The sequence below is a fragment of the Melospiza melodia genome, chromosome 4, assembly GCF_035770615.1.
Source record: "Melospiza melodia melodia isolate bMelMel2 chromosome 4, bMelMel2.pri, whole genome shotgun sequence".
Classification (NCBI taxonomy): Eukaryota; Metazoa; Chordata; class Aves; order Passeriformes; family Passerellidae; genus Melospiza; species Melospiza melodia.
In genome coordinates, this window is record NC_086197.1 from 57,206,336 (window position 1) to 57,230,621 (window position 24,286).

The following is a 24,286-nucleotide window of genomic DNA, read 5'->3' on the forward strand; positions in this document are numbered from 1 at the left end:
ATAGGGAATTCTCTCTTCCCTGGCATGTGCAGACACTTGTGTTTCCAAGAAGCAGCACCCCTCAAAGGGAAGGTTATTTCTCTATTTCTCTTTGCTTCTCCAGAGATGTCCCCTAGAAGCTCCAGAGAAACCACAACATTCTTGCAGGAAGGGGCGCATCACCCCTCAGGAGTGTGCTGAGGCTCTGCTGCTCCTCCAGACCTTGCCGGAGCTGTGCCTGCCCAGCCCTGGTCCCACAGCGCTCCCCCCTTCCAGCCCTGCCATGCAGACACCGCCCACGAGGGATGGCCTGATGTCACCTGGTGGCAGGGTATATCTGGAGGACAAGGGACACCTCGAGACTCTTCCTGCCCAGGCTGGAGGACGGGAGTTGAATGATTTGCAAGAGGAGCCCTTGGCACTGTGAGTGTTCCCTGGGAGCTCAAGGCGATAGCAAGGGGGGCAGTGGGATGGAAAAGGAACTGACTGAAAAACCTAGGGGAGAGAAAAGTCCAGATAAAACTCCATGGGGGAAAAAGTTTGGATGTTGGTGCTTGGAGGGTGTGAACAGATCGAGTAGCTGGGAGAGGGAGATGTGATTCTTGCGTGGTTGCTTTATTTCCTCTATCATTAGGGCAGGTGCTGCTGCAGGGGTTTGTCTCAAACCTGGCTGTACAAGCAGAGGCTGATCAGTTCTTCTTGCTGAGGAACCCCTGGGCTGGGCACCCCTGGCCTGGGGCTCCCTGAACCCCCCTGGCTGAGCCTGCTGAGAGCAGCACTGGGGGGCTGCCAGGGAGCAGCTGGGACAGGCAGCTGGTGTTCCCTGCCCCAGTGCCCAGCCACACCTGCAGGGCACAGCAATGAGGAGGTCATAACATGGTGCTGTACCTCTGCTGTCACTGAATCTCTTCTCTCAACTGGGATAGCCTTTCCAGTGATCCCCGCTTGGGAATATAGTTCTACTGGAAATGAGTTTCTGTCTCTTAGAGTGCATCCTCTTTCACGTGTTCTTGGTCTTAAAACTGCTGCCAGAATAAAAGACTTGAAATCCTGTGTAAGACACAGGAGCAGAAAAGGATGAACCTGCATGGACTTCTTCCCATCACTATGATCAGCCTTGTCAAGCAATTGAGGCTGGAGCTGTGAGACTCCTCAAAGGCTCTGGATTTGATACTCCCTGACAAAAGCCTGAAAGGATGGTGCAGGTGGCTCTCCTGAGGCCAAGATCTGAGCATGCAAGAAACCCATAAAGATAATGTGAGCACAAGGATGTTTCCCTCTGGTTCCTCTCTACTCACAGAAGAGTGTCTGCATGGAGGGCCGTGGCTCATGGAGGTTCTGTGTCTGACACCCTGAGGCCGTGTAAGACGAGTGCACACGGAGGAACCTGTATTTTTGAAAGCTTTGGACAGGGGAAGATAAGTTCCTACCCCAGAACCAGAACGGTCTGAAAAGAGAAAAGAAGATCAAGTGATGCATCTACATTATCTGCCAGAGACATTTTCCACAGGGAGTCAGAGATTAAGGATGGAGCAGATTAAAGAGTCAGCATTCGTCAGTCCGTATCCAAGCCCCTTTGAATTTAAATAAAACTAAAAGAAGGATGATTAACCTGGCCAACAACCCCGAGGTGGGATTTCTGACGCAACTGAGATAAGCCCATTAATGTGTATTAAGTATAATTAGCATTCAGATGCCAGCAAAGCTCTTACCTAGAGGATTAAGCCCTTGACTGAGCAGAAATGCTGTCAGGGGCAATTAGGTAACACCTCGTCAGAGGAGGGAGCAGAGGAAGTGCATGGCAGAGGATCTTATGCCTCAACAGTCTTTGCACCCACAGCCATCAGCTCTTGCCCAGGAGCTGTGTGCTGCTGCTGGCAGGAGCAAGGGAGCTCTGGCAGACCAGGAAACACTGGGAGAAGGCAGCAGAGCACTTGCAGAGATCTAGAGGAGACTCAGAACCTTTGTCAAGCCACCTGTTTGATCTGGTACCAAGGACTATCCCAAGTAACCAGGTATGGTAAGACAAAAGGCTGTGAAATTCCCATGGGAAGAAGCTGCCATTGGCATTTCTATCATGTCTGTGATCCTGGGGTGCTTGTCTGGCTGTGTGTGGGGGCAGTTTGTTCCCAAGGTGTGGGAACTGGAGCAGTTTCCATGCTCTGGGACAGGGCCCACTCCAGCATGAATGGAAAATTCTTTGACTCTAATGGTGGCAAGCAAGTCCCGCCAGCTCCATGGTGGGAAGGCAGCTTGATTTCAGTGGCAAGAGGAAAGATTTTGTGTGGCATTAAGGTTGCTTTCCATCCTCTGTCATTTTGTAGTGATGCATGGAGAGAATTAGAAGTAGAGGGAGATTAGAAGGGAAGAAGTTAGAATTGTCCCTAATGTTAGAAATGTCCCTAGCTAAAAGTTTCATTGAGTGCTCTTTATTGAATTCATGCAGGTGAGAGTGGATGAAGTGTGATTTGGGCAGATCCTTTTTCCTACCAAATCCTGGGTTATTGAATATCTGGTAAATGGATACAACTACTTCAGATTGGGGCAAAAAGAAACAAAAGAAACTTCAAGGGCTGAATCTTCCCATTAGCTATTTCTCTACTGAGTGAAGTTGGAGACAAAATGTGGACTCGAGGACTCAAGAGGTTTTGACTCTCAAAGACATATTTGTTGTTAAGGTAACATGCCAGTGCACAGCAGAGGTTATTGAAGCAGGGCAGGAATTCAGCAGGAGATGGAGCACAAATACATCTTTCAAGTTTTGGATGTCAGTCCTACGTGATGGAAATCTGTTAGCTGGTTTGTTTTTTCTGTTGTACTTTTGGGAGTAGCCCTTGAGAAGGGCGCCAAGTAACATGGTGCTTAAAAGTGGATGCATGTCCCTCTTAGTTCAGGAGTGGGGTCTAGCACTGAGACAGACAAACCTACTGGTAAGAATTGCATCTGAGAAAGAGACATAGTAATAGACTTTGGCACATTAGCAGACATGCTATGGAGCAGCTTTCTGATGCAAAGCATTTTGTTGTAGGGCAGTATCATCTGAATTCCTCCCATACTGAGTAACAGAAAGGGACAAAATTCTGTCTTTGTTTTGGAGGCAAAATGCCTTTATCTCTCAGTTTGGCCCTAAAAATCTGTGAGTCAAAAGATTTCATCTCTCCTGCCAGCAGTGCAGTCCAGGTCATACCTATCACTGCACTTCCATTCTCATTCTGTTAAAGAAGAAGGTGACAGTGTTTGCCTGTCCTGCCACCATGCTGTGAGGAAAAAAGAAAAAGCTGTAAATACTGGGCAACTGTTCAGGCACTGCAGAGAAGGCAGCCAAATAAGTAACTTCCAGGGTTTGAGCTGGTCCTTGTGTTTGTGGGCACAGAGTGTGCTTAGGAAGCGTTGTGTTACACGCGGGGGAATAGCATCTGTGCATTTTGCAGCTTCAGACACAACCATCTGCTGCTCCATTTGGGGCTGCTGGAACCTGTCCAGTCTCCTGCTTGGGATATTACAGCTGAGACAGAAGCCTGACCACAAGCGACAGAAGAACTAGCCTGCCTCTAGGTGCCATCATTTGGAACCATCCTACTGCCACCACAGATGGAAAGATGCTCTGGATGAAGTATTTCCAGACTGCCACGCATACAGAAATATGGCTCTTCACCTTACATGGATGTGGAAGTGACACAGGAGGATTGCTCAGATGATCTTTCTCCTTGTATATAAGGATTTGCTTTCCAATGCTCTGGCTATTTCAGGATAAAGGAATGAACTCTCTTTAGAATAAGGAAAGAAATCTTTGATGACATTTATAGTGCTGAGATTAGAAGTCCAGAGTGTCACGGCAGGTGATGTTGGGGATTAAGCCAGAGTACTATGGTGACCTAATGAGATTAGTCTTTAGAACCAAATCCTGAAGTTAATTCCATCAGCGATTACATCACCTGGAGATAGGAGATATATAATAGTCATGGGGAAAACGTGACTTCAAGGAAGAAAGAAAGCAGTTACATTTATTTTTATCCATAATTGCACTTGTTCAGACCATTATATTACTAATGGCGTACTAATTAGCACAAAATTTGATGAAGGGCTGGTTGCTTCTCTTTGGGCACTGGTGAGACTTATAGCTGTCCTCTCTGGGAAGGAAGCAAAAGGCTCAGAGTGCAGCAGTTTTGCTGTCTAAAACAGGAGACATGTCTCCTAAACAGAAATTGCTCCTTGATAACTATTTATCCCCTGTGGAGTTTGGGTCATGTACAGTGTGGTGAAGTGGGGTCGCCACATGTAATATAATGCTCAAAAATACCAAAGTGGGCATATCCTGGGCAAAGTTACAGGCTTTATTCCTCTAAATCCTGAGAAATTTGTGAAATAAACTTCTGCCTAAAAGGTAGTCTCCAGTGTGATGCCTTAGCCTTCTGCATAATCTTGCAACAATCTTGTGCTATTTCCCATGAGTTTGGTATTGACAAATGTTGGGCCCTAATTGCAGCTCCACGCAGACAAAGGACCCTTCCAGCCCAGCGTCCCACATCCATCAGCGTTCCAAAGGTAATGCTTAGGCACAAGTATGAGAACAGGTGAAGTATATCATGGTGATTCCCAAGGACAGGATATTTCTCTAAGTCATACATGTGTCTTCATGGCTCCTGTAGTAGTCAGGTCCTGAAGCAGTAAGCAAAAACCTCAGCAATGCTATTCCAAAGCTAGCTATTAAAAAACTCCATCATTGGCACTAAACTTCCAATTTTACCTAAATTATGGGGCAAACTTCTGCAGCAATCTGTCTCCAAGACTGCAACTGTGTTTGAGGCAAGAGGAGGTGTTAGTCTCCATGGCTCTGCAAGACTTTGCACCATGGGGTAAATGTCTTTGTGGCCTTAGCTCAAGTGCTCTTTGTTTGGCATCTTAATTCCAGCATGCCAGATGAAAGGCAGCACTACCCTGCCTAATTTGTACTCATTACAATCTTTCTTTATCTATAATACCATTATCTTTAATCCTGTCACAATTGTATTTTCCATACTTCTGTCATCTGACTACTGATGCCTAGAAGAGATAAGCAGAGCGTTGTGCCAGTCCTTGCTGTTATCTTGCAGACAGAGGGATCTGAGAGAGGCCCGTGCCTGCTGCCCACAGCCCAGCGATGAGCGAGACCCCGGCCGCCAACCTCAACACGGGCGATGCTCCCACCGGCCCCACCACACCGCGCAAGGGGCCCCCCAAGTTCAAGCAGAGGCAGACAAGGCAGTTCAAGAGCAAGCCCCCCAAAAAAGGAGTAAGAGGGTAAGGGAATTGTGGAGAGAAAAGAAACCATGCTAGTTGAATCGCTCCCCGCTGCTACATTGTGCTTCTGTGCATCGTCCCTTGGGCAAGGAGATGGCTTCCCCCTGCCCCCTCGGCCCTCCAGCCTGGAGCTGCTTCTCTTCTGCTCCTCTTCTGATCCCTACCCACAATTCTTATTCCTTGGTTGGGGGCTTGGGGCATCTCCCCTTTCCTTGCTGCTGCCCCAAACTCACTCCCTACCTGCTCTTTTCTCTCCTAGGTTTGGAGATGACATCCCAGGCATGGAGGGGCTGGGCACAGGTAAGCTCTGCAGGATGTTGTCGTGCCCTGCTTTAGCACTAGCGTAGACTAACTTGATCATGGGAGAGGATTCTGGGGTGGCCTCTGTTCCCCTGACCTGTCTGCAGCTGTCAGGGTCACCATTGAAGACTAGTTCTGCCTGCCCAAGCTGCCACATTCATGCTTATACACTATGTGAAGAAAAGACTATTTGTGTATGTTTCAGCTTCAGACTACCTACACTGGGCTGCAGAAGTGCTTGTTTGTTTTCTGCTAACACTCTGGCTAAGAATTTCAGCAGCATGAGATTCTCAAATAAATGCTAAATGCTAAGCTATTAATACCAAAAAATCACAGAAACTAAATCCCAGATGGTCAAGTGTTTGTGTTGTCATCAGAATCCTAATTTTAAGAATTTTATGTACCCATCTGGGATTGAGAAGAATGCATTGGATGAGCTGTAGCCAGTCAGAACTTTGAAGTTTTGATGAAGAGAGAGTTACAGATCCTGAATATTGTAGGCCAAATTATTCAGCATCTGATCTAAAACTGCACATGTCTTCAAGGAGATCACAGTTTGGCTACAGGTAATTTATAAGAACAGGAGAATCCACATAACTGGAATTAACTTTTACACCAGTTTACCTAGTCACTGAAGAGACTAGGAACTGCTGGCTTGCTTTTGCTCACAGAGAGAAAGTACACTGATTTGGTTTGGTCTGACAGGTAGTACCAGATTGGAAATGCTCATCTGCCCGTTTAACCTTCAAACGGAATCTCATTTTTTTTAATGTTTCCTGAGTAAATCAGCCTTTCCATTAATAAAAAATAAATCCAAGGAGTGCATTGGGCTACGAGAACACATTTGTCATTTTCCCTCTTTTGCAGATATCACTGTGATTTGCCCATGGGAAGCTTTCAGCCATCTGGAACTGCACGAGCTGGCCCAGTTCGGGATCATCTAAGGTGTCAGCGTCTCTGCTCGTGTCACCTGGTGACTCCACAGATCCCAGCATGGTCTTTACCACCTTTGACACTTACTTTTGGCCCTTGCATCCACTTCCTTATGGGCAAGGTGGTTTTGTAAGAGCTAGTTATGAGAAACTTAACTTTGCAGGTTAATTTGGCAAAGAAGTTATTTGGGACCCTGAGCAGACCTCATGTTCCATGTGATGAAACTACTGAAAAATGTCTTAATGTCTCCCTGCACCATATTCTTTCTTCTCTCACTGTCATAGGTCTTCAATGTTTATGGCGATACAGGGAGGCTGTATCTGAACTTTTTCCCTGATTAGCTGAGATATTGTGTGCATGTATGTCCAGACAGAATTAAATCAGCCTGTTCTGTTTTCTTCCTTCCCTCCCTTTCTTCAGCTTTCTATATAGAATTTCCATGGGTAGGTCCCCGTGTTATTTGGGCCACGAATTATTTGCTCAGAGTACATCCGTAGAGAGCAGCATTAGAGTCACATCAGTCCAGACATTAGGCTGTTTTCCATAGGAGATCCTTCCCCAGCAGCTTCCGTAAGGAACGTGCTGCTAAGATTTACCTCATCAGCAAATGGGGAAAAGGGCTTGCAAATGCTGTCTCTGCTGTGCTGCCCACAGGCTATGAACCATGAGAGTCTGGCTTTTCTCATAATGTTAAATGAAAATGTGTGCATCTGAGATCAATAGCTAAGTGAATTAATCCTATTATTCATTCCTTTGTGGTTGCAGTTCCAAAGAAGCAGCCCTCCAAATGATGCTGTATTTCCTCTCCTTTGATGAGAAGCCCTGTGTGACACCTGTCCCCATGCCAATACATATTTACATGAGACATTTGCTCCCCAGGACATGCTTGCTGCTTATTAAGACAGAGAATCCTTATGATCTGTCACCAGGCTGTGCCAGCAGTCCTGCCACATGCAGCAGAAAATGATATTGCAGTAATTGCTCTCTCTTCCCTGTATTTAGCGTAGGACAAGTCTCCCTTCACCCTGCCCCTCATAAGTAGGAAGGCTTTTCTCTCTTCACTCCCTGGCAATTTCAGGCTCTGGAGCTTGTTTGGACAAGCAGGCAGACGGTGTCCCCAGAGAGAAGTAAGAGCAGAGCAGGCAGGGAGGCAGGGGAAGGGCGGGATGTGTACATGCAGACAAGCACAGAGAAATCCACTTAACCCCATCGATCTGTGTCTGCTGCTCTCTGGCAGTGAGTGCTGCCCAGTGGTGAGGCACCCACAGCCACTCAAACGTTCAGGGAAGGCACCGAGATCCGCTGGCATTAGGGAAGGGCTTTTGGCTTGTTTGCAGGCAAGGAGCAAGTTTGTTGTAGCTACATAGTATTCATAAGAGGAGGTGGAATTTTTAGTCATTGCTTTTAGCTTAAGAAGCCTCATTGCATAAGAACTGCCTTCCCCTATCTTATCTTTCCTAGGCTGAACATGTTCATGGGAGCAAGGAGTGATTGTGGAGAGGAGAGCAAATCCCTTCTAAATGATTGATCCCCACGCAAAAAGCATTGCTATAAATCCATGGTGGTGCCGTAGTTATCTGCTACTGTTATTCCAGAAATAAAAGCTCTCAATTTTCAGTTAAAATATAGCTGGGGCACCAAAGCTAAAGGGAATGAATTCCTGTTGGCAGTCCAGAGTACAGCCTTTATTATCCAGCCCTGGTGCCGTTAGACGCAGCAGTGAGCGTGGAGCGCTCAGAGCCGCAGCGCAGAGCCCTGTACCACTTAGCTAATTGCAACCCACAGCTATTTCCTTGGCCAGAGGCACTCTGTCCTTTCCACCTGCTTCCAGCTTCTCCTGCCTTTCTCACCTTCTAATGCTTTTCTTCTTTCCCTAAATGTTCTTTATATAAATGACCTTTTACTTAGCTTTTACTATAGGGAACTGATTTCTTTTTTTTTTCAAGCTCCTGTACTAGCCCTCTCCTTCTGCATTTAAATGTGAATGCTTGTATGGCAATACTCTCATGCTCTCCCTCCCATTATGCCATCCTGTTAATATGATCCTTTTTCCACCTTCTCAGTCTGTCCTCTTCTCTCTGGGAAAAGACCCATTAGATCCAGTTTTAAATCTTTCAAGCTGGCTGCCTCTATTTTAGTTGAGTTTTCCCCTTTTTAAACTCGACAAAAACAAGAGAAGGAAATTCTAATTCATCATTTTGCTCCCTTTTCATCCCAGACCTTGGGAAAACCGTCCACAGACAGTGAGATACCTTGTCAGAAAAAACTGGGGTAAAAGCAAAATTCTCCTTAGTCCAGGGATTGAGGTTTTAGCAAATCAGGTCCTGGTGTAGTTCCCCACCTGATTGCCACAGCCCCAGTTCCCTTCAGAGAACTTCCCCATTCTCCTTCCTGGAGGAGTCCAGCAGGAATGCACACACAACCCAGTTCTCATACCTAGCTGATGAGCTGTATCAGAAGACGGGTGTTTTGAGCCAACACAGTTTGTTAGTTATTTTAAAAATCATTTCTATTCATTAATAGGAATCACATTCATTCCTTTACTTGTAAGGAATTTTGAGGCTTAGAAGAAGAGTCTTAAAACACACTCATGGTTGCTTTTTCTGAGGTTCTGAGTTTTTTCTAATGAGCCATAGTTCCTGAAACTTCCATTTTTCAGTGAGAGATGGCTATGGTGCAAGAAAGCAAATGTGTTAAAGCAGCTTGTTGAAGGACTTCACTCTATATGCATTGTAATACATTATTCTCTGGTATTTTACTATAAAAACATGTCAAAAGGAATAAAAATTAATAAAAAATGTTTTAAAAATCTTAAGAATGTAGTCTGACTTGCTGGCAAAATATAGCCAGGGAAAGGCAGATGACTTAGCTTTTCTTTCTGAAATCCTTTCCTTTCCTGGGGAAAGCCCTGAAAGTCACTTATCATGTCTCATTAGAGAAAAACAGCTATTTATCTCCAAACAATAGGCAATAAAGACTGACTGTGATATCATCTGAGAAGCAGTTTTTTCCTAAGTGATGACTGGTATATTCTCCCAAAAGTGTTGCACATGGTTTCCTTCAGGCTGAAATCTTTTGGCCAGCTACATCTTCTAGGACTCAGTGCCAATGAATGTCAGCATGTTTTCTACCCCATAGCAAAGAATTGCTGAGATGTGAATGCCACTTAGTTCCTTCTCAGTGCCACGGCTGCCAGACAGAGCTGCAAACACTCATCCCCTCTTGCTTCTTTCTGTTGCTGAACTTTCTAGGTGTCCATAGGGGTTTCAAGTTGGTCAAGTGCATTCGCCTTCTCGTGTTATGCTGTCAAATCTCAGCCTTGGAAGTGTTTTCTTTCATGCCATCTTTGGAGTTTTTTCCTTGCAACTCGTTACTGGGTGTCCAATTGAAGGTCTTTTGTCTTTTGAATGTTCTCTATCCTGTGAAATACAAATATGAGTTGTCCAGGACTCCCTTTGTGAGAGCTTTTTACACAACCCTTCCCAACCACATTTTGAAAGCCAGAAAAACATCTTCTCATGTATTTATGTCTACTTAATGCCATAACCAAATTTTGAGTCCCATCCTCACTGACCCCAGTTTCTGACTAGTGAAAAAGTTAATTAAACCCAAATCTCTGCAAGAAAAGAAGAATGAACCTTAGGAAAAGTGAGAAGCACTTGACTTGCTTCCTTCTCCCCCCCTCCACCACTTCCCCATCTAAATTGCCTCAAGAGTCTCAGTTAAAAATAAATAAACATAAAATTTAAAAACCTATTAAAAACCCCAAAGTTGGATTCTTCAGGACACCTGAAGAGCACTGGTGCAAAATTACCATCCTCCAACAGTTTTCAAATCAGCATCTCACTCAGTATCAAGCTACTCTCACATTTTCCTATGGTATTGATCAATAAGGTGTAGGCTAAAAAATGTACCCTGGCAATATCACTCTGTGTTTTGTGGGGCACTTTTCTATTTTATAAATGGGATTTTGAGAGTACCCACCACCTTTAGGTCTTTAATACTTGATTTTCCAGAGTACTTAACATTTCATCTTGAAGTTTAAAATGCAGCTGTCATTAGTTGTGGTTGCAGCTGTAAGTACTCATTAGTGAGTCTTATTTTCTCTGAGTCAGATCTCACTCAGACAGTAAGATCCAGAGCCTCAGCTTGGAGATCTGAGGAACAAGAAGTCTATTTTTGAGAGCATTTATGTAATGCTCCATAGGGTGGGCAGGTTATTCCAGCCAGCAGTCTGTTTCAGCATCACCACACCACTGTGATGCAAATCTAGACAGATTTGAAAACAAAAAAAAAAAAAAAAAGACAGAACATAAGATTATGCAATTAAAATAAAAGATCGTATCACATGCTTGTAAATGTGCTCAGCTCTGGAATTTCCTCATACCAGACTGCTTAACTTTGAAGCCTTATTCCCAGTCCCCATAGGGCTGCCAGGGCTCTTGGAGCTCGGATCAGCTCAGTACCCTAATGTTAGGCACCTGCACCTCCACAGTTTGTCCTGACAGCCCAAGGCAGGGAGCATTTATGGCTCTGAGCCTTTTCCACACCAGCTGTGATCCACCTGGAGGGAGTGGGGTGGCTGAAACCTCTGTGCAGGGGGGAAATAACGATTGGATTGAATTCTGTCACTTTCAACTTACCTTTAGCATGTGCTCTCACATTTTATGTTGTTCCTCTTCTTGAAGTTTAGCATAAATATGGTGAGAATTCTGGTGCTGCTGCTCCTGCTGGGTGAAAAGAATACCTTCTCTATCAAAGCCTTCAGGAATTTTTCAAACACATTCTTGCCTCTGGCGTTTTTCTGAGGGCCTCTCACATTCCTGAGGCTGTAAATGAAGTGGCTGAGCATAGCAATCAGCAGCACATATTCCACACACAACAGGCTGCCGAGATGTCAGGGCAGACCCGGGATGTGACAGAAATAGATGGACTGCACTACCCTTTGAAGAGTAGGACTTTAGACAGGGGGGCACTGGGAATGAAGAATGCTTTTGGTACCCTGAGACCTTGGTCAGGAGAGTGGTCAGCGCAGGAAAAGTCCACAGGAAGGAATGATACCTTCAGAAACATGGAGAACACAGATAAGGACTGTGGTGAAGCCCCAGAAAGCTGCTTTGCCCTGTGCTCTGTGCCACACAGGGAGGGTGTAGCAGCTGGCCAAGGAGCACTTGCAGGAGTTCTGAGCCTGTTATGATACTGAGCAAGAGCATCCACAAAAGGCACAAATGATTTATAAAGCACTGAGCAAGCTGAACTCGGTCCCTTGCTCTCTCTGGGAGGCTGTGGCTGCACAACCACCCAGGAAGGAAGAGAGCTTGGAGAAAAACACACCAAAGTGTGAGAGCTCCAGACTACCACTACAGTGACCCTGTGATCATGGGTGACCGAGTAGGGGAGCAGGAATAACATCAGGGGAAAATCTACGTCTTGTGCTATTAGGAGAACTTGATAAACCCATGTTTTACTTCCCTTCACCTCCGGACAGGACACCAAAAGTAGCAACAGATAGAAATCCCAGGATCATTAAAACCCCCACCACTGAGGGCTGCTGGAACACATCTCTTGGAAGCATGACCTAGGCAGGTTTACAGGGACTGGAAGTATGACCTAGGCAGGTTTACAGGGGCTGTAGAGGGAAGTATGACCTAGGCAGGTTTACAGGGGCTGTAGAGGGGCACACAGGCTATAGGCAGACGGAAGGCAAGGCCAATTCCTCAGCCCTACAGAGGTTTCTGCCCCACCAGTGACCTGAGGCACAAACTCCCATTGCTTGATCAAAACACCACATTGGTTTCTCTAGGCACAGGGAGACGGCAAATGCATTTGCTCATCTCACAAGAGCTATCTGGATTCATGCCAGCTCAAATCTGTATCACCCAGACAGCTGCTGGCATGGGCATAGCAATCTTGCATCTGTCTGCAGCAGGGAATTGGCTGCAGGTCTGACAGTAAGGGAAGCAAAATAACAGAAGGACAACCATGTGGAAAACAACAAGTTGTATTAGATCTGGCTTTAGCAACTGCAGTTTTACCAGCAACATTCCCTGGGACCAAGGTCTTTCCAGGCACTTTGTAAGTACATCACTGTGAACTAATGAATGAGTTATAACCCTGGTCTCCAAGCAAGGGCATTACTCCAGCCTGAGGATGCTGAACTTCAGTAATAAGGGGGCACTGCAAAGATGCAGCTCAGACAGTCTTGAAAATGTCAGTACCTGGCCAGGTCACCTACAGACAGCTGGGATGAGGAACACACAGATGGAGGCACTGGGGAAAATCCTTTCAAACACAAACCTAAAGCTAGATGATCTGGTAAGCACCAGTCTCAGACAAGAGCAGAGGGAAAGCAAGTCAACAATTACATTGGAATGAAATATGGTCAGCAAAGGAGGCAATTTTGAACTAAAGCTGCCTGTACAGAAAGACTACCACAAGAAGCTATATTGTGATAAATCTGAGAGGATCTTAACACCATTGCATCCCCATCCACAAAGGTCCATTCAGTTCCAGGACAAAAGCTGATAAACTGTTCTGTATTTTGAACTCGTGTAGAAGGGGGATGAAGAGTAAACAAAAATGAAGAAAGGAGGAGCTAGGACTTCACAGGCATCAGGGAAGTTGCTCCAGCACGCACAGCCCCCTGAAAGAGCCAGGTGGAGTTATGATTCCCACCTGGAGGCAGCTGTGGGGTATAGATAACAAAGGAGGATAGATATTAGCAAGGATGAAACAAGGAAGAACTGTCTGAAAATAACATCAAAATGTTAACTAGCTGTTATCAGGAAATCCTGACAAATACCTTCCCTGGGAAAACATGGTCCCCATGGGAACTGGGAAGGCTCTGATAGTCAGTACATGTGTGACTGTGTTGTAGAAAGCATCCAAGAATCCCCTGCAGAGAACATCTGGTACAGAACAGGCGTAGTTCCCTGCAGGAGTCACACCAGGCCAGCTCCATTGCTGCTGTCTCTCAAGCTGTACTCTAGTGATGTATAGAAAGTTTGCTTTTTATATGAAACTCTTGCTCAACCGTTACAATATCAAAGCTACATACACAGGAAGCTCTGTTTAGCAGCCATCTGTAAGCTTCTGATAACAAGACAAAGTGAGATGCTGGGTCCTCAGCCTCTGAAAAATGAATATGAAAAAACCAGGAAAAATCTCAAGCTCAAAACAGAGAACATGGAAGCACATGAGACATTTTCATTTCACTCTTCAGTGAGAACTGCTTCTTTGGAAAATACAGTGAGATTTTCATTCCACATCCTACCATCAGTGCCAGGTTTCTCACTTTGGAAGGCACAACATGCACTGCATTGTGTGTGATGCTATGATATGCAATATATTTTTCTTTGCTTCAGTCTAGAACCATTTCCCTGAAATGTGGAATAAAGCTTTGAAGCTTTATCCCAGCCATGAAAACTTTTTGCATTCATTCATAGTAATGCCTAATCCCATTTTAATCTTAATAAGCTCTTTAGTGCAATAATATTCTATGGCATTAAGGCATACAACTTAATTCCTTGAATTAAAGCCAGGATTCTCTTTGGAGTTTTTGCACTGGCTTCCATAAGCTTTGGATCAGGGATCAGGTCAACCTCCAAAAAATCCTCCAACCTGCTGCAAACCAGTGAACCGTCTGATTGAAAAGGCTTTATGATTTTGTATTCTCTTACAGTAGCTTTTGTATGTGTATAAAATTTGCACTCATAAGAATTCCAGAACTTCCAGCAGCATTTAAGCAGAATAATTAGCTGCCTTCATGACAAGATTCTGTTGATAAACTCTTCAGGAAGAAATATTTCCTTACCCTCATTTCCCAGCCCAGGGCTGATACAGTGACAGAACATGAGGAGCTTGAAGCCTTTGGGTGCCTACTCTCAGAAGAACATTATTTCTTGATCTCTCTAAATGAACTGGATTCCCAAGTTCCTTCAGACAAAAATGATAGAGACAAATTTAATATTAATTAAATTGCAAACAGGAGGAAGTTGTTGCTAGTTTAAATCATTTAGTTACAGAGGAAATTTTAAATCACATCTTTCAAAGGTCTGAGAAAAATCATACTGTGGGAGCCACCTGGAATTTCTCTCTGAACCTCAAATAAATGTCCCAAGTATTCCCAATAGAACAAATCCTCTGGCTTGTTTTCAAATTTTAATTGTGGCTGGGAGCTACATAACAGTGCAAAATCCACTCTCTGTCCTTCCCATGTCTTCACTTTGACTTTACTTAAAAATCTGTATCATAGGCACTTCCATCCCTTGAGCTTTGTGACAAGGCACTGAATGTACACAGAGAGGATAAATCAGTCCAAAGCTTGGACACAAATCCAAGTCAAGGGGGTTGCTGCTCACTGACTGGGTTAGAGAAGGTGACCTCTTTGGCTGCTCCAATTGTCAAATAACATACAGTTCACAGTGACTTGGGCTTGCACATATCTCTGCAAGCAGCAAGTTCAGAGCACAAGAGCAACTCATTGCTGCAGCTCAGCTGCTGAACAGTACTCAGTAACAAAAACAGTTTTCTTATTTTTCATCAAAGGTCCTAAAATCCTCTTTAGTTAACTAAAGAGATGGTCAAAAGGCCATTTGATCAGACCCAGAAACGTCTTCATGGGAACTGTTTCTGATAGGAGGTGAGTCTTCCTTATACGCAGCAGAAAAGTAAAATCATATCTGGTGGCTGGTTTGGCAATTTCAGATAAGAACCCCATTGCTAATTTCTCACAGAGGCAATAATGAAACTCAGAAATAATTTTTCACATGATCTGTGCCCTGTAGATCTTCAAACCAAGAGTGTGTGACAGGAAGGGAGATAGATATGCTGAGGGTAACATCTGTGGCCCAAGCATTTTAGAGCTCTTGTGCAGAACCGCTGGAGAGGCTTTCAAGTCAGAACTGTGCAGGATGTCACTAGGATGATGCCAGCTGTGTTTGACAGGCTAATACCCATGCTTTCCCACTGGTGCACAGGTGGGATTCCATGAGCAAGAACTGGGTTTGAATGCAATAACCTGTATTGGAAGAACAGAGATTGGCAAGTATGTTAAACCAATGCCCCCGAGCCTGGCACAGGCACTGCAAATTTTCTAGTCTATTGCTATAGAACAGGCAAAATAGGTCTTCATTGCTGCCTGCTGTGTGTCTGATTTAAATAAGAAATCTGCAGAAAAGCACAAGAACCAAAAGTCTCCACCAAATCAGAAAAAAAGTCCTTCAGACCCAATACTTTGTCTCCAGCTGTAGCAAAAGACAAGATGCAAATTACATATACCACAGGATGTCGCTAACATATCTGATAGCTTCCAGTGATTTGCACTCAAGGACATCCTGAGCCAGAGATGATGTCTTTGTGTACAATGGCACTTGGTAAATTTTTCCTTCATGATGCAGTAGAGACACTTTCTGAACCTATAGACACTTTTACTATCTATGGTACCCTTAGTTAAGGAATTCACACAATAAACCCTCACACCTGAAAAAAAAGAAATTAATAGATCTGTGACCTTTTTCTCTCAGAATGCATAAATACCCCCAACTTGTTTTACTTGATGCTACCTGCAAGTTTCCTCAGTGCTTCCCCTGGAAGAGACAAGAGTACTATATTGACAAAAGTAACCTATTCCTATTAATTTTGGTTCTCCCAGGAAGAGGATGTTGCGGTCATTCATTTTTTGGCCAGTGGTAGTCAACTGCAATTGTTGGGTTCCAATTAGAATATTGTCACTTGAAAACTATTAAAACTCCATGTTATTTCTGACCTAGAGAGGTTAGGACACCACCTGTATTTAAATACAGGGGGAGGATGTTTTTTCTTTTAAGTCAGTGTTACTTAGGAGCAGCATTTAAAGAATTCAGATAGGACATGGTGAAGATAAGTAGAAGCTACTGGAAGTTGGTTAAGTAAATTTCCTGTTGGGCAGATAAAATAATCTTTACAATTACTCCATTCTAGCAGTAGTTTGAAGATTAAAAAAATACACTTCACTGCCATTCTCTACATACAGGATCAGAGCAACAGCTGGTGAAAATTGACCTTGTACCCATAAGTCACCTAACATTTACTGTAGCTGGTCACAAGACTGGCTTTCTGGGTCCCTGGGAGAAGCTTAGGTGATCTTGTGTGTACTGCTTCAAGGAACTGCGTTTTCTTCCAGCAATTAGTCTCTTTCCACATTTTGGTTTTGAGACATCACCACTCCAAGTGTCAACCTCCTGCTTCTCCAGAGTGATGGCAGCTGATCCCAGCAGTAAAACCATCTAGGTTCATTGAAGCAATGGGAATGAGGGATTTACTGTGGAAAGAGATAAAGTTCTTAGCCTTCATTAAATAATTAGCAAGAAGGAATATTTTAGAGAAGATGAGGTAGCTGTTGGTTTAACCTTTTAGCCGTCTGTGGCAAACCAGAGGAGACTGCCTCATGCTCACTAATACCTTAACTGAGCATATTGCATCTTTTGGGTTACTCAAAGCAAAGCTAAGGTGGTGAATTATTGCCTCAGGAAAGCTGGCAGGACACACCTAGGGCAGAAACTTGGTGATCAACCCAGCAGGTAGGGTCCACACCTGATATAGCAGAAGCACAGGGAGTACTGCAGATTCCCAAGGGATTCAAAACAGAGAGATGCTACTAATATATTAATAGTAAATAAGGTTTCCTTAACAAGAGGGTATCCAGGACACCCCTGTTGCCTCAGAGCAAAGTCCAGCTGCAGAAGCAAGGCCATGTTTTGGATTTGCAGTCAGCAGCAGCCTGCACAGACTGTGGCAGGAGCTCCTGTTCCAGTGCTAGAGTTGGCAAGGCTGCAGGTGTGGGAGGGGGCACACTAACCCTAACCCATGCCCTGTACTCAGCTGCCTCCTTTCAGCTCCCTTTGGAGCATGGTGGCAGTGGCTGCCAAACAGGGCCTGCTCTCATGGAACTCCTGGTGTGCTTGTGCTGGCTCTGCTTGCTGCTCCTCCAGGGGTTCCTGTGCCTGCCTTCCCCTCTGCACAGTGCCAGGCACTCAGCTCCTGGCCATGCCAGACTTCGGGAGATGCCAGCACGGACTGTCCTTATTGAGGATGCAGCCTTCTATGGTCAGCAATGTCTGTGGTGTATTGGGAGAACTGGAGCTATAAATACAGAAAATAAGGGTGACTTTGGTATGTTTTCCCACTTAAATTTTTATTGGACTTTTTAGAGCCAGAAATATCAGAAAGCTCCTTTAATGACAGTGGCATCCTTTACGAGTCTCCGCAAAAACTGAGCCCTAAAACCTCTGCCCTACTAGCTCCTGCTTCACAGGCCTTGAGGCAAAATCATTCTGGGTGAGGCTGCGCCAAGTGAAGACCCTTCTGAGCTTCCCATTTCTGACTCTGAAACACACAGAAGTTCCCCGTCCATAGAAACATTTACAAGCTTTTCCAAAGCTGATGGAGGAGGAATCTTAGGATGAGCACAAGGGTTCCAGCTGCCTCCCACAGCCACCCTGTCATGCAGGAGGGGAGCAGCCCCATAGTACCTGGGGCCAGGACCAGCACAGAGGGGTCCAGGATGCCCATCCTCAATGGTGTCTTTGTGTCTCAGGATAAATTCTCCCCACATGGAAGTATTTCCTAGAGTAGGAAAATGAGTGGTAAGCCCCTCCCCAGCCGCTGGGATGGGCTTGCTTGGAAAAATGCAGTGTTATAACATGGGTTTCATCTTTTGGCAGCTGTTGCATAAATAACTTTCTCTTACTGGAAGCAAAGACAATGGTTGGGTTTTAAAAAAAAGAATATTTTGTACCTTTAACACTATCAAGTATTATTTGAGTTCTCCACAGCTGCAGAAGAAAACAGCTGCTGGGTCCTGGTTTTGACCAGAAAAAGTCATAGTCGTGACATTGACTTATACAAGCACAGAGATCCAAATGGCTTGTTTTTATTTATTTTGTTTTCTGAAATCTATAAAAATAAACATCTTCAAGACTATGGAACTTTGCCAAAAGTTAAAAATATAACTGAAGAAGAAAGTAACAGCCACACACTGTTCCTAACCCAAATTTAACATTAAAAACCCCAACCTAGCCACAGCAGAGGAACTCTAACCAGCCTTTTCTACTCCACAAACTCACTTACCTCTCACCCCATAAAGAAAACTTTTGAATGCAAAAAGAAATTAAGAACATCATTCATTATCATACTCTAAATGTTGCTTAGCCCTTTTGTTGTCTCCCAGGTTCTTTTTGCCATACATACTCCCTAAAAACCACACCTTCAGTCTCAAATAACCTATTAAAGCATTTGTGAGGCATCACCCTGATTTTTCTGCTGAAGAGCAGGCTGTGTCCCAGGAATCTGCAAGGCACATGCAAAGAGAATTATTAAATGATTTTCAGCCTGTGGTCTACAGTCTGCAGGGACTTCATGAACTATTTCTGAAGAATCCAGAACAAACAATCAAAGCAAGCAAGATGCTTGTCACTGTGCTTTGATTTCATGGTCAGTGCATTAGAAAAAATATTTTTAAATGTTTAGGGAAAAGATAGAAGAAATCATCCAAGGCTGGAGGCAGTCTAGAAAAGTGTAAGAAGAGCAGGAGCTTGTTTCATACATACTAGTTTCTGGATTGTGTTTCAACTAGCTGAAATGTGAAGCTATGGTGATTTTTTTATAGCTTCTCAGCAGCATTTTGCAGTCCATGCAGAATTCTTGCTGCTGCACCAATTTTCTCAGCAGCATCCATGCCAGATAGCTTAAAGTTAGTGCAGTGGTTTCATTACCTTTTCAGTGCTACTTTATCTGAGCTGTTGTCATTTCAGTGAGCCAGGAGGCTTTGCTCTTATCTTAAAAGTAGGAACATTATTGAATTTTTTAGTGTTTTTGCATTATAGATCTACTATGCTGATTTACACAGCCAGCCCCAGATCTTCTTGACTTATTAAGCATCACCAGATCTACTCCATATTTTCCTAATCTGGGAACAGCTCTCTTGCAACAGAGAGACTAAAATAAGCTCAGCTGTGTTAGTGTTTGTCATGTTGTCTGTTATATCACAGCTCTGTGTGGTGCAGAGCCTGCTGCAAAGGTTGCAGAGTTACTGCCCAGAGAACAGTTCTGCCTTGGGAAGCAGCCTGGCACCTCAGCCCAGCAGCCTGCTCATGCTCAGCTGATCCTCCTGCAGGGAAATGGATCACCAGTGGAACTGCTGTGCTGCTCTCTGGGTTCAGGCTGCTGTCTCAGCACAGCACTGCTCTGACTGGAGCCAGCCCAGCACCTCTGAGCTGTGAAATGCAGACAGGACCCCCATGTGCCAGCCCCAAAATCACTGAAGGCACGGGGAGTATTTCACACAGACCACTTCAGCTCCAGACAGCATGTTTCCACAAAGAAGTAAATGAGAAAATAACAAAACATATTCCATCTCTTGTGCTGTGGGAATGTTAATCCAAGTTCATGGTGTTTAACACAAGTAGGACAGCTGGTCTCCAAATGCTTCTGCTTATCGATGCAGTGCCATAGGATCAGAGCTGCCATCAGTGGGCACATACTGTCTGCTCACCTTCCCTTTTGTGAAACAAAACTTTCACACCCTAAAGCATTTTCCCCATCAGCTTTCTCACTTCCCCCTCATTTCTGTGCCATTCTAGAAAGCTGGCCACTGTTCCTCCCAGCACTGGTGTCATATTGCTGCTCACCATCAGCCTGCATTCTACAATTTTGGAGTGTAATCTCTGAGCTAAAGAGGACTTCTGGCTGCCCTGTAATTTATTGAGGTCTTTCTAAGACACAAGCCTGGTTATCCCAGGGCATCCTGGATGGCTGAGTGTTAAATCAGAGGCAATCTTTACTGCAAGTCACAGACTCAGACTCTGTACCAACAGTGAAATTCATCAGCCCTGCTGCCCCTGGTCTGCCACCAGCCCTAATCCCCCCTGATGGCTATGGGCACCAGGATAGCACTGGGAACAGCAGCAGGGATTGGCCAAAGGGGAGGACAGGGCAGGGAGGGAAGGTGTGGCAGAGGGAAAAAGGGAGAGAAACTGATATCTGGAGCTCATGTTCTGCCCTAGATGTGGCCAGCTCTGTGGGGATGGCTATGGCAGATTCACAGAACAGGGAAAATTGAGAGGAGCCCCTTTTGTGGGCAGAGGTACAGCCCCTGCAGCCCCCAGCCAACTGATGGGGATTGGGTTGAGCCCCCTCCACACACCATGTTCCCATGCCTGGTTGGTTACACAGGCAGCATGGCGCAGGAACCCAGGGATGGTTTCACCTCCCCTGGCTTTAGGTGTCTATAGCAGGACTGCCGAGGGGGATCGGGTCAATAAAACTGCTGGAGCTGAAGGATGGATTCATCTAACCAAGCACAGCACCTGCTTCAGCATGGCATGAGCTCTGCTCCAGCCTCAGCTACAGGATTAACTCTTCACAAGCAAGGGAAAGCCCCAAGGTGCCAAGCTCAGGCAGGGACATTGCATTTGTTTAGAGGTCAGTGCCATGCTCAGAATCCAAAAATGAAGTAGACTAGAATGCAGTGAGGACCAATCCTGGCAAGACAATGGCAGTGATAGTCACACCAACACATAGCTGAGGAATGTGGATAAAAATAAAACCTGTGGGAACAAAACAAATTCTGAAAGCATTACAATAACCATTGGTTAAATAGCACAGTGTTTACTGGCATTCCCATAACATCCAAAAACCTTTAGCAGGGTTCAAAGCTTTGCTGTGCTAAGTGCTGCTCAACCATATAATTAAAAGACCCTCCTGACCTCTTGAGATCACGTGCAGGAGCAGGAAGATCCATGTGTGGTCATCACCCATTTGCTGTGACTCTTTTTTTCCCCAACCATTTCCAAAAGTTTCTCAGCATTGCCCATTTCTCTCAAGGGATTGTGCTGGAACACAGTAACTTGATTTGGGCAAGCACTTGAGTTAAAACAGCATTGCCTCAGAAAAAGGGATATATTGTTGCTTGCAAACTTTCTGACATTGCAAGGCCAGGTTTGTACCATGATATCTCAGATTTCCTTTTAGGTGATCTCAGGTTGTTTCCACAGGTCTCAAGAACTTCAGCCAAGACTTTAAAACAGATTGAATTTACAAAGAAAAATATTCTGATTATTTCCCAAGTATGTGAAGAAACTTCTCTTTATATACAAGTACCAGAACATTTGGAGGAAAATAGGAAAGAAACATATTTACAGACCTCCTTGATATCTCAGTAAACACAGGAAGGAATTTAAACATTACTACAGGCTCAAAGCAACTTGTTAGAGAAAACAGAAAAATATTTTACACATTTTTTACTTTTTTTGCATACCAGGTGTGTTTTTTTCTGAGTTCAGGTGTGTGTCAAGTACCCAGCTCCATGGATCTTCAAGAACTCCTATGTCCAGTCTTTGAAATAAAGTATTTTAAAACATTTTTAATCCACATAGAAGACTTGTAATACACATGGGTTTCTTTGCAGTTGCAAATTAAATCTTCAAGAAAGTCCAGGAGGCTTATTGAAGATGGAACTGGGGAAAAAAACCCCAACAAAACAAAAACAAACAAACAAACAACAACAACAACAGCAACAACAAAAAGTACCCTAAGCATGGACACAAGAATCAGTATTGGCTGCTGGGGATGTGACGCTGTGAGATGACCTGAGAGAACAAAATGTCTGTAAAAAACAGAAAAGAACAAAGCAAAAATAACTGGATTTAAAGGAGCTTGCTTGACTTGGAGCTTCTTAAATACCTGTAAAAATTCATGGAGATTTACCAAATCCCATAAGTGAGCCAATTGTGTAAGTATCCAGAGAGTAGATTATTTTTATTTAGCTAAAAGTATCTGCAATATATATATTCTTAAAACCATTTGCTTTCTGTAAAATGGAGGATGCACCTTTGAGAATTGTGCAATCAAAGGAAAGCATGGAAATTAAGTCAGAAATAGAAAAATGTGTCAACAGTTGCATCAGAGAGAAACTAACTAAACTGTTACTTTCAGCACAGCATTTTCTCCCTTTGTGAGCTGTATTATAGCCAAAAGAAAGCAGCAAAGAAGAGAATCAGGTCAATTTGAGACATGATTTATTTTGAACCTTCTCTGTAGCACGTTTAACACAACCACATTTCACTGCGCTGCTAAGAATAGTCCTATGGAGACTGGGAGAAATCTAAAGCATGTGTGCATGTTTGCACTGGGTTAAGGCACCTCAGGCAAACCAAGTCTTCATTTTTGGGACATGAAGTGACACTTAGGCTCCTCCTTTGCCTCCAGGGACAGAGTCTTACTGAGTAATGAGTAGGTATTTAAATTATTAGCACTGAGGAGAAAAGCTCACACAAAACTCAGGGTGTTGGTTACAGCTCTCAGGAAGCAAATGGTCATGAAAGTTGGTTCAATACAAACACTGATACCGTTTTGCTGGCTTTGAAGTATTTAAACTGCATGCTGGAAGGTGTTTGAGCATCGCATCTGAGCACCATGCCTAAATGAAACTGCAGCTAATTGCAGCACAATTAGCATTTGTACAGAGAAATGAACAAGAAGAGCAGGGCTGGTCTTCACTGCAGAGTCAAATTAACTTTGTGATGTTGTGAGTTGAATGTTGCCTTTGTATTAAGTCCTGCTGACACACAATAACCTCACTCAAGCATGCTGCAGAACAGATACAAGATAGATAAGTGCTGCCAGCCTTCACACACCTTCCCATAAATTCCATGCATGAAAAAAGGATGAAATTGTGCTAGAATCCACAGAGAAGTGGTTTACAGAAAAATCTGTATCTTTTCTGGTAATCGCAACCCAGACCAATATGATCCCTGCACTTCTCTGCCTCAGCAGTCTGTTAGAAGATCCTCTTTCTCTTTTATCTTACAGCAGAAGCAGCAGAAATAAAACTTTCTCTTTTTTCCCCCAAACCCGTGTGTGTGCACATGAATAGGGGTTTGCACACTGCCAGATCACTCTGCAGCACAAGTTTAATCTGATCACATGTGGGCATATGACTGCACTGCTGTCAAACCAGACAGGGCACAGGATGGAGCTTCCACTGTCCTTTTCTGTTAGCATGAAGTTTATGTCAGCTGGGGAGAGTGGATGACACCTGATCTCTCACAAGGCCCAGCAGGATGGGTTTAACCCGTTGTGCTCCTCTGAAGGGATCCAGCAGGGCAGAAGGGGGGTGTGGCAGGCCAGCACCCCGCAGCTGGGGCTGTGCCAGCCTGGGTGCCATGAGCACAGCCCAGAAAGGAGGGCTGACCCAGCCAGCCAAGGCTCCCAGCAGGACACAATCCCAATGCCAGCTTACACTGGCAGATTTAAAATGGATTTGCACTTGGCATCCTGGCTTGAGCCATGGCACAGCAGCCTGTGGTGCTGCTCTTCATTGTTTACCTCACACGACATCACCTCAGAGTGAAATAATTCCAAAAAATAGTTCTAAAATAGCTCTGCTCGTACACTGCCAATGTTCCACTGTATGGTACAAGGCTCACAGCGGGCATTTGCCTCCCTGGATCAAGAAGAGAAGCTGAGATCCCTCTCCTGGCCTTCTCTGACAGACTGCTACCATCTCGTGGCCATTCTTGCTCTCTCTGTTGGCAACAGCACCCGACCTCTTTAAAAGCCCTTATTATTTTCCTCTGCCCTCTTAGCTGTTCCACTAGAAATAAACGATTCTTTGGAAAAGAAGTAACAAAACCAAACCACTTTAGTTGTGCTATGACACTGTAGAAAGAATAAGATTAAAGAAAAACGTGTCCAAAATATTTTTCATAAAGTTTACACAAGAATCTGAAAATAGCACCTATCACTTCATTATGCA

General features: G+C 44.4%; 2 protein-coding genes across 2 annotated transcripts in view; one reads left to right on the forward strand and one right to left on the reverse strand.

Annotated features, from left to right (window-relative positions):
- Positions 1 to 24,286, reverse strand: part of ARHGDIB (Rho GDP dissociation inhibitor beta) — a 44,860-nt gene that overhangs the window by 19,673 nt on the left and 901 nt on the right. The gene's annotated exons all lie outside the window — the stretch shown is intronic.
- Positions 4,976 to 9,235, forward strand: PDE6H (phosphodiesterase 6H). The gene is made up of 3 exons (XM_063154775.1): positions 4,976 to 5,259; positions 5,519 to 5,559; positions 6,427 to 9,235. Exons 1-3 carry the CDS (start codon positions 5,120 to 5,122, stop codon positions 6,501 to 6,503), a joined length of 258 nt encoding a protein of 85 aa, XP_063010845.1. The 5' UTR covers positions 4,976 to 5,119; the 3' UTR covers positions 6,504 to 9,235.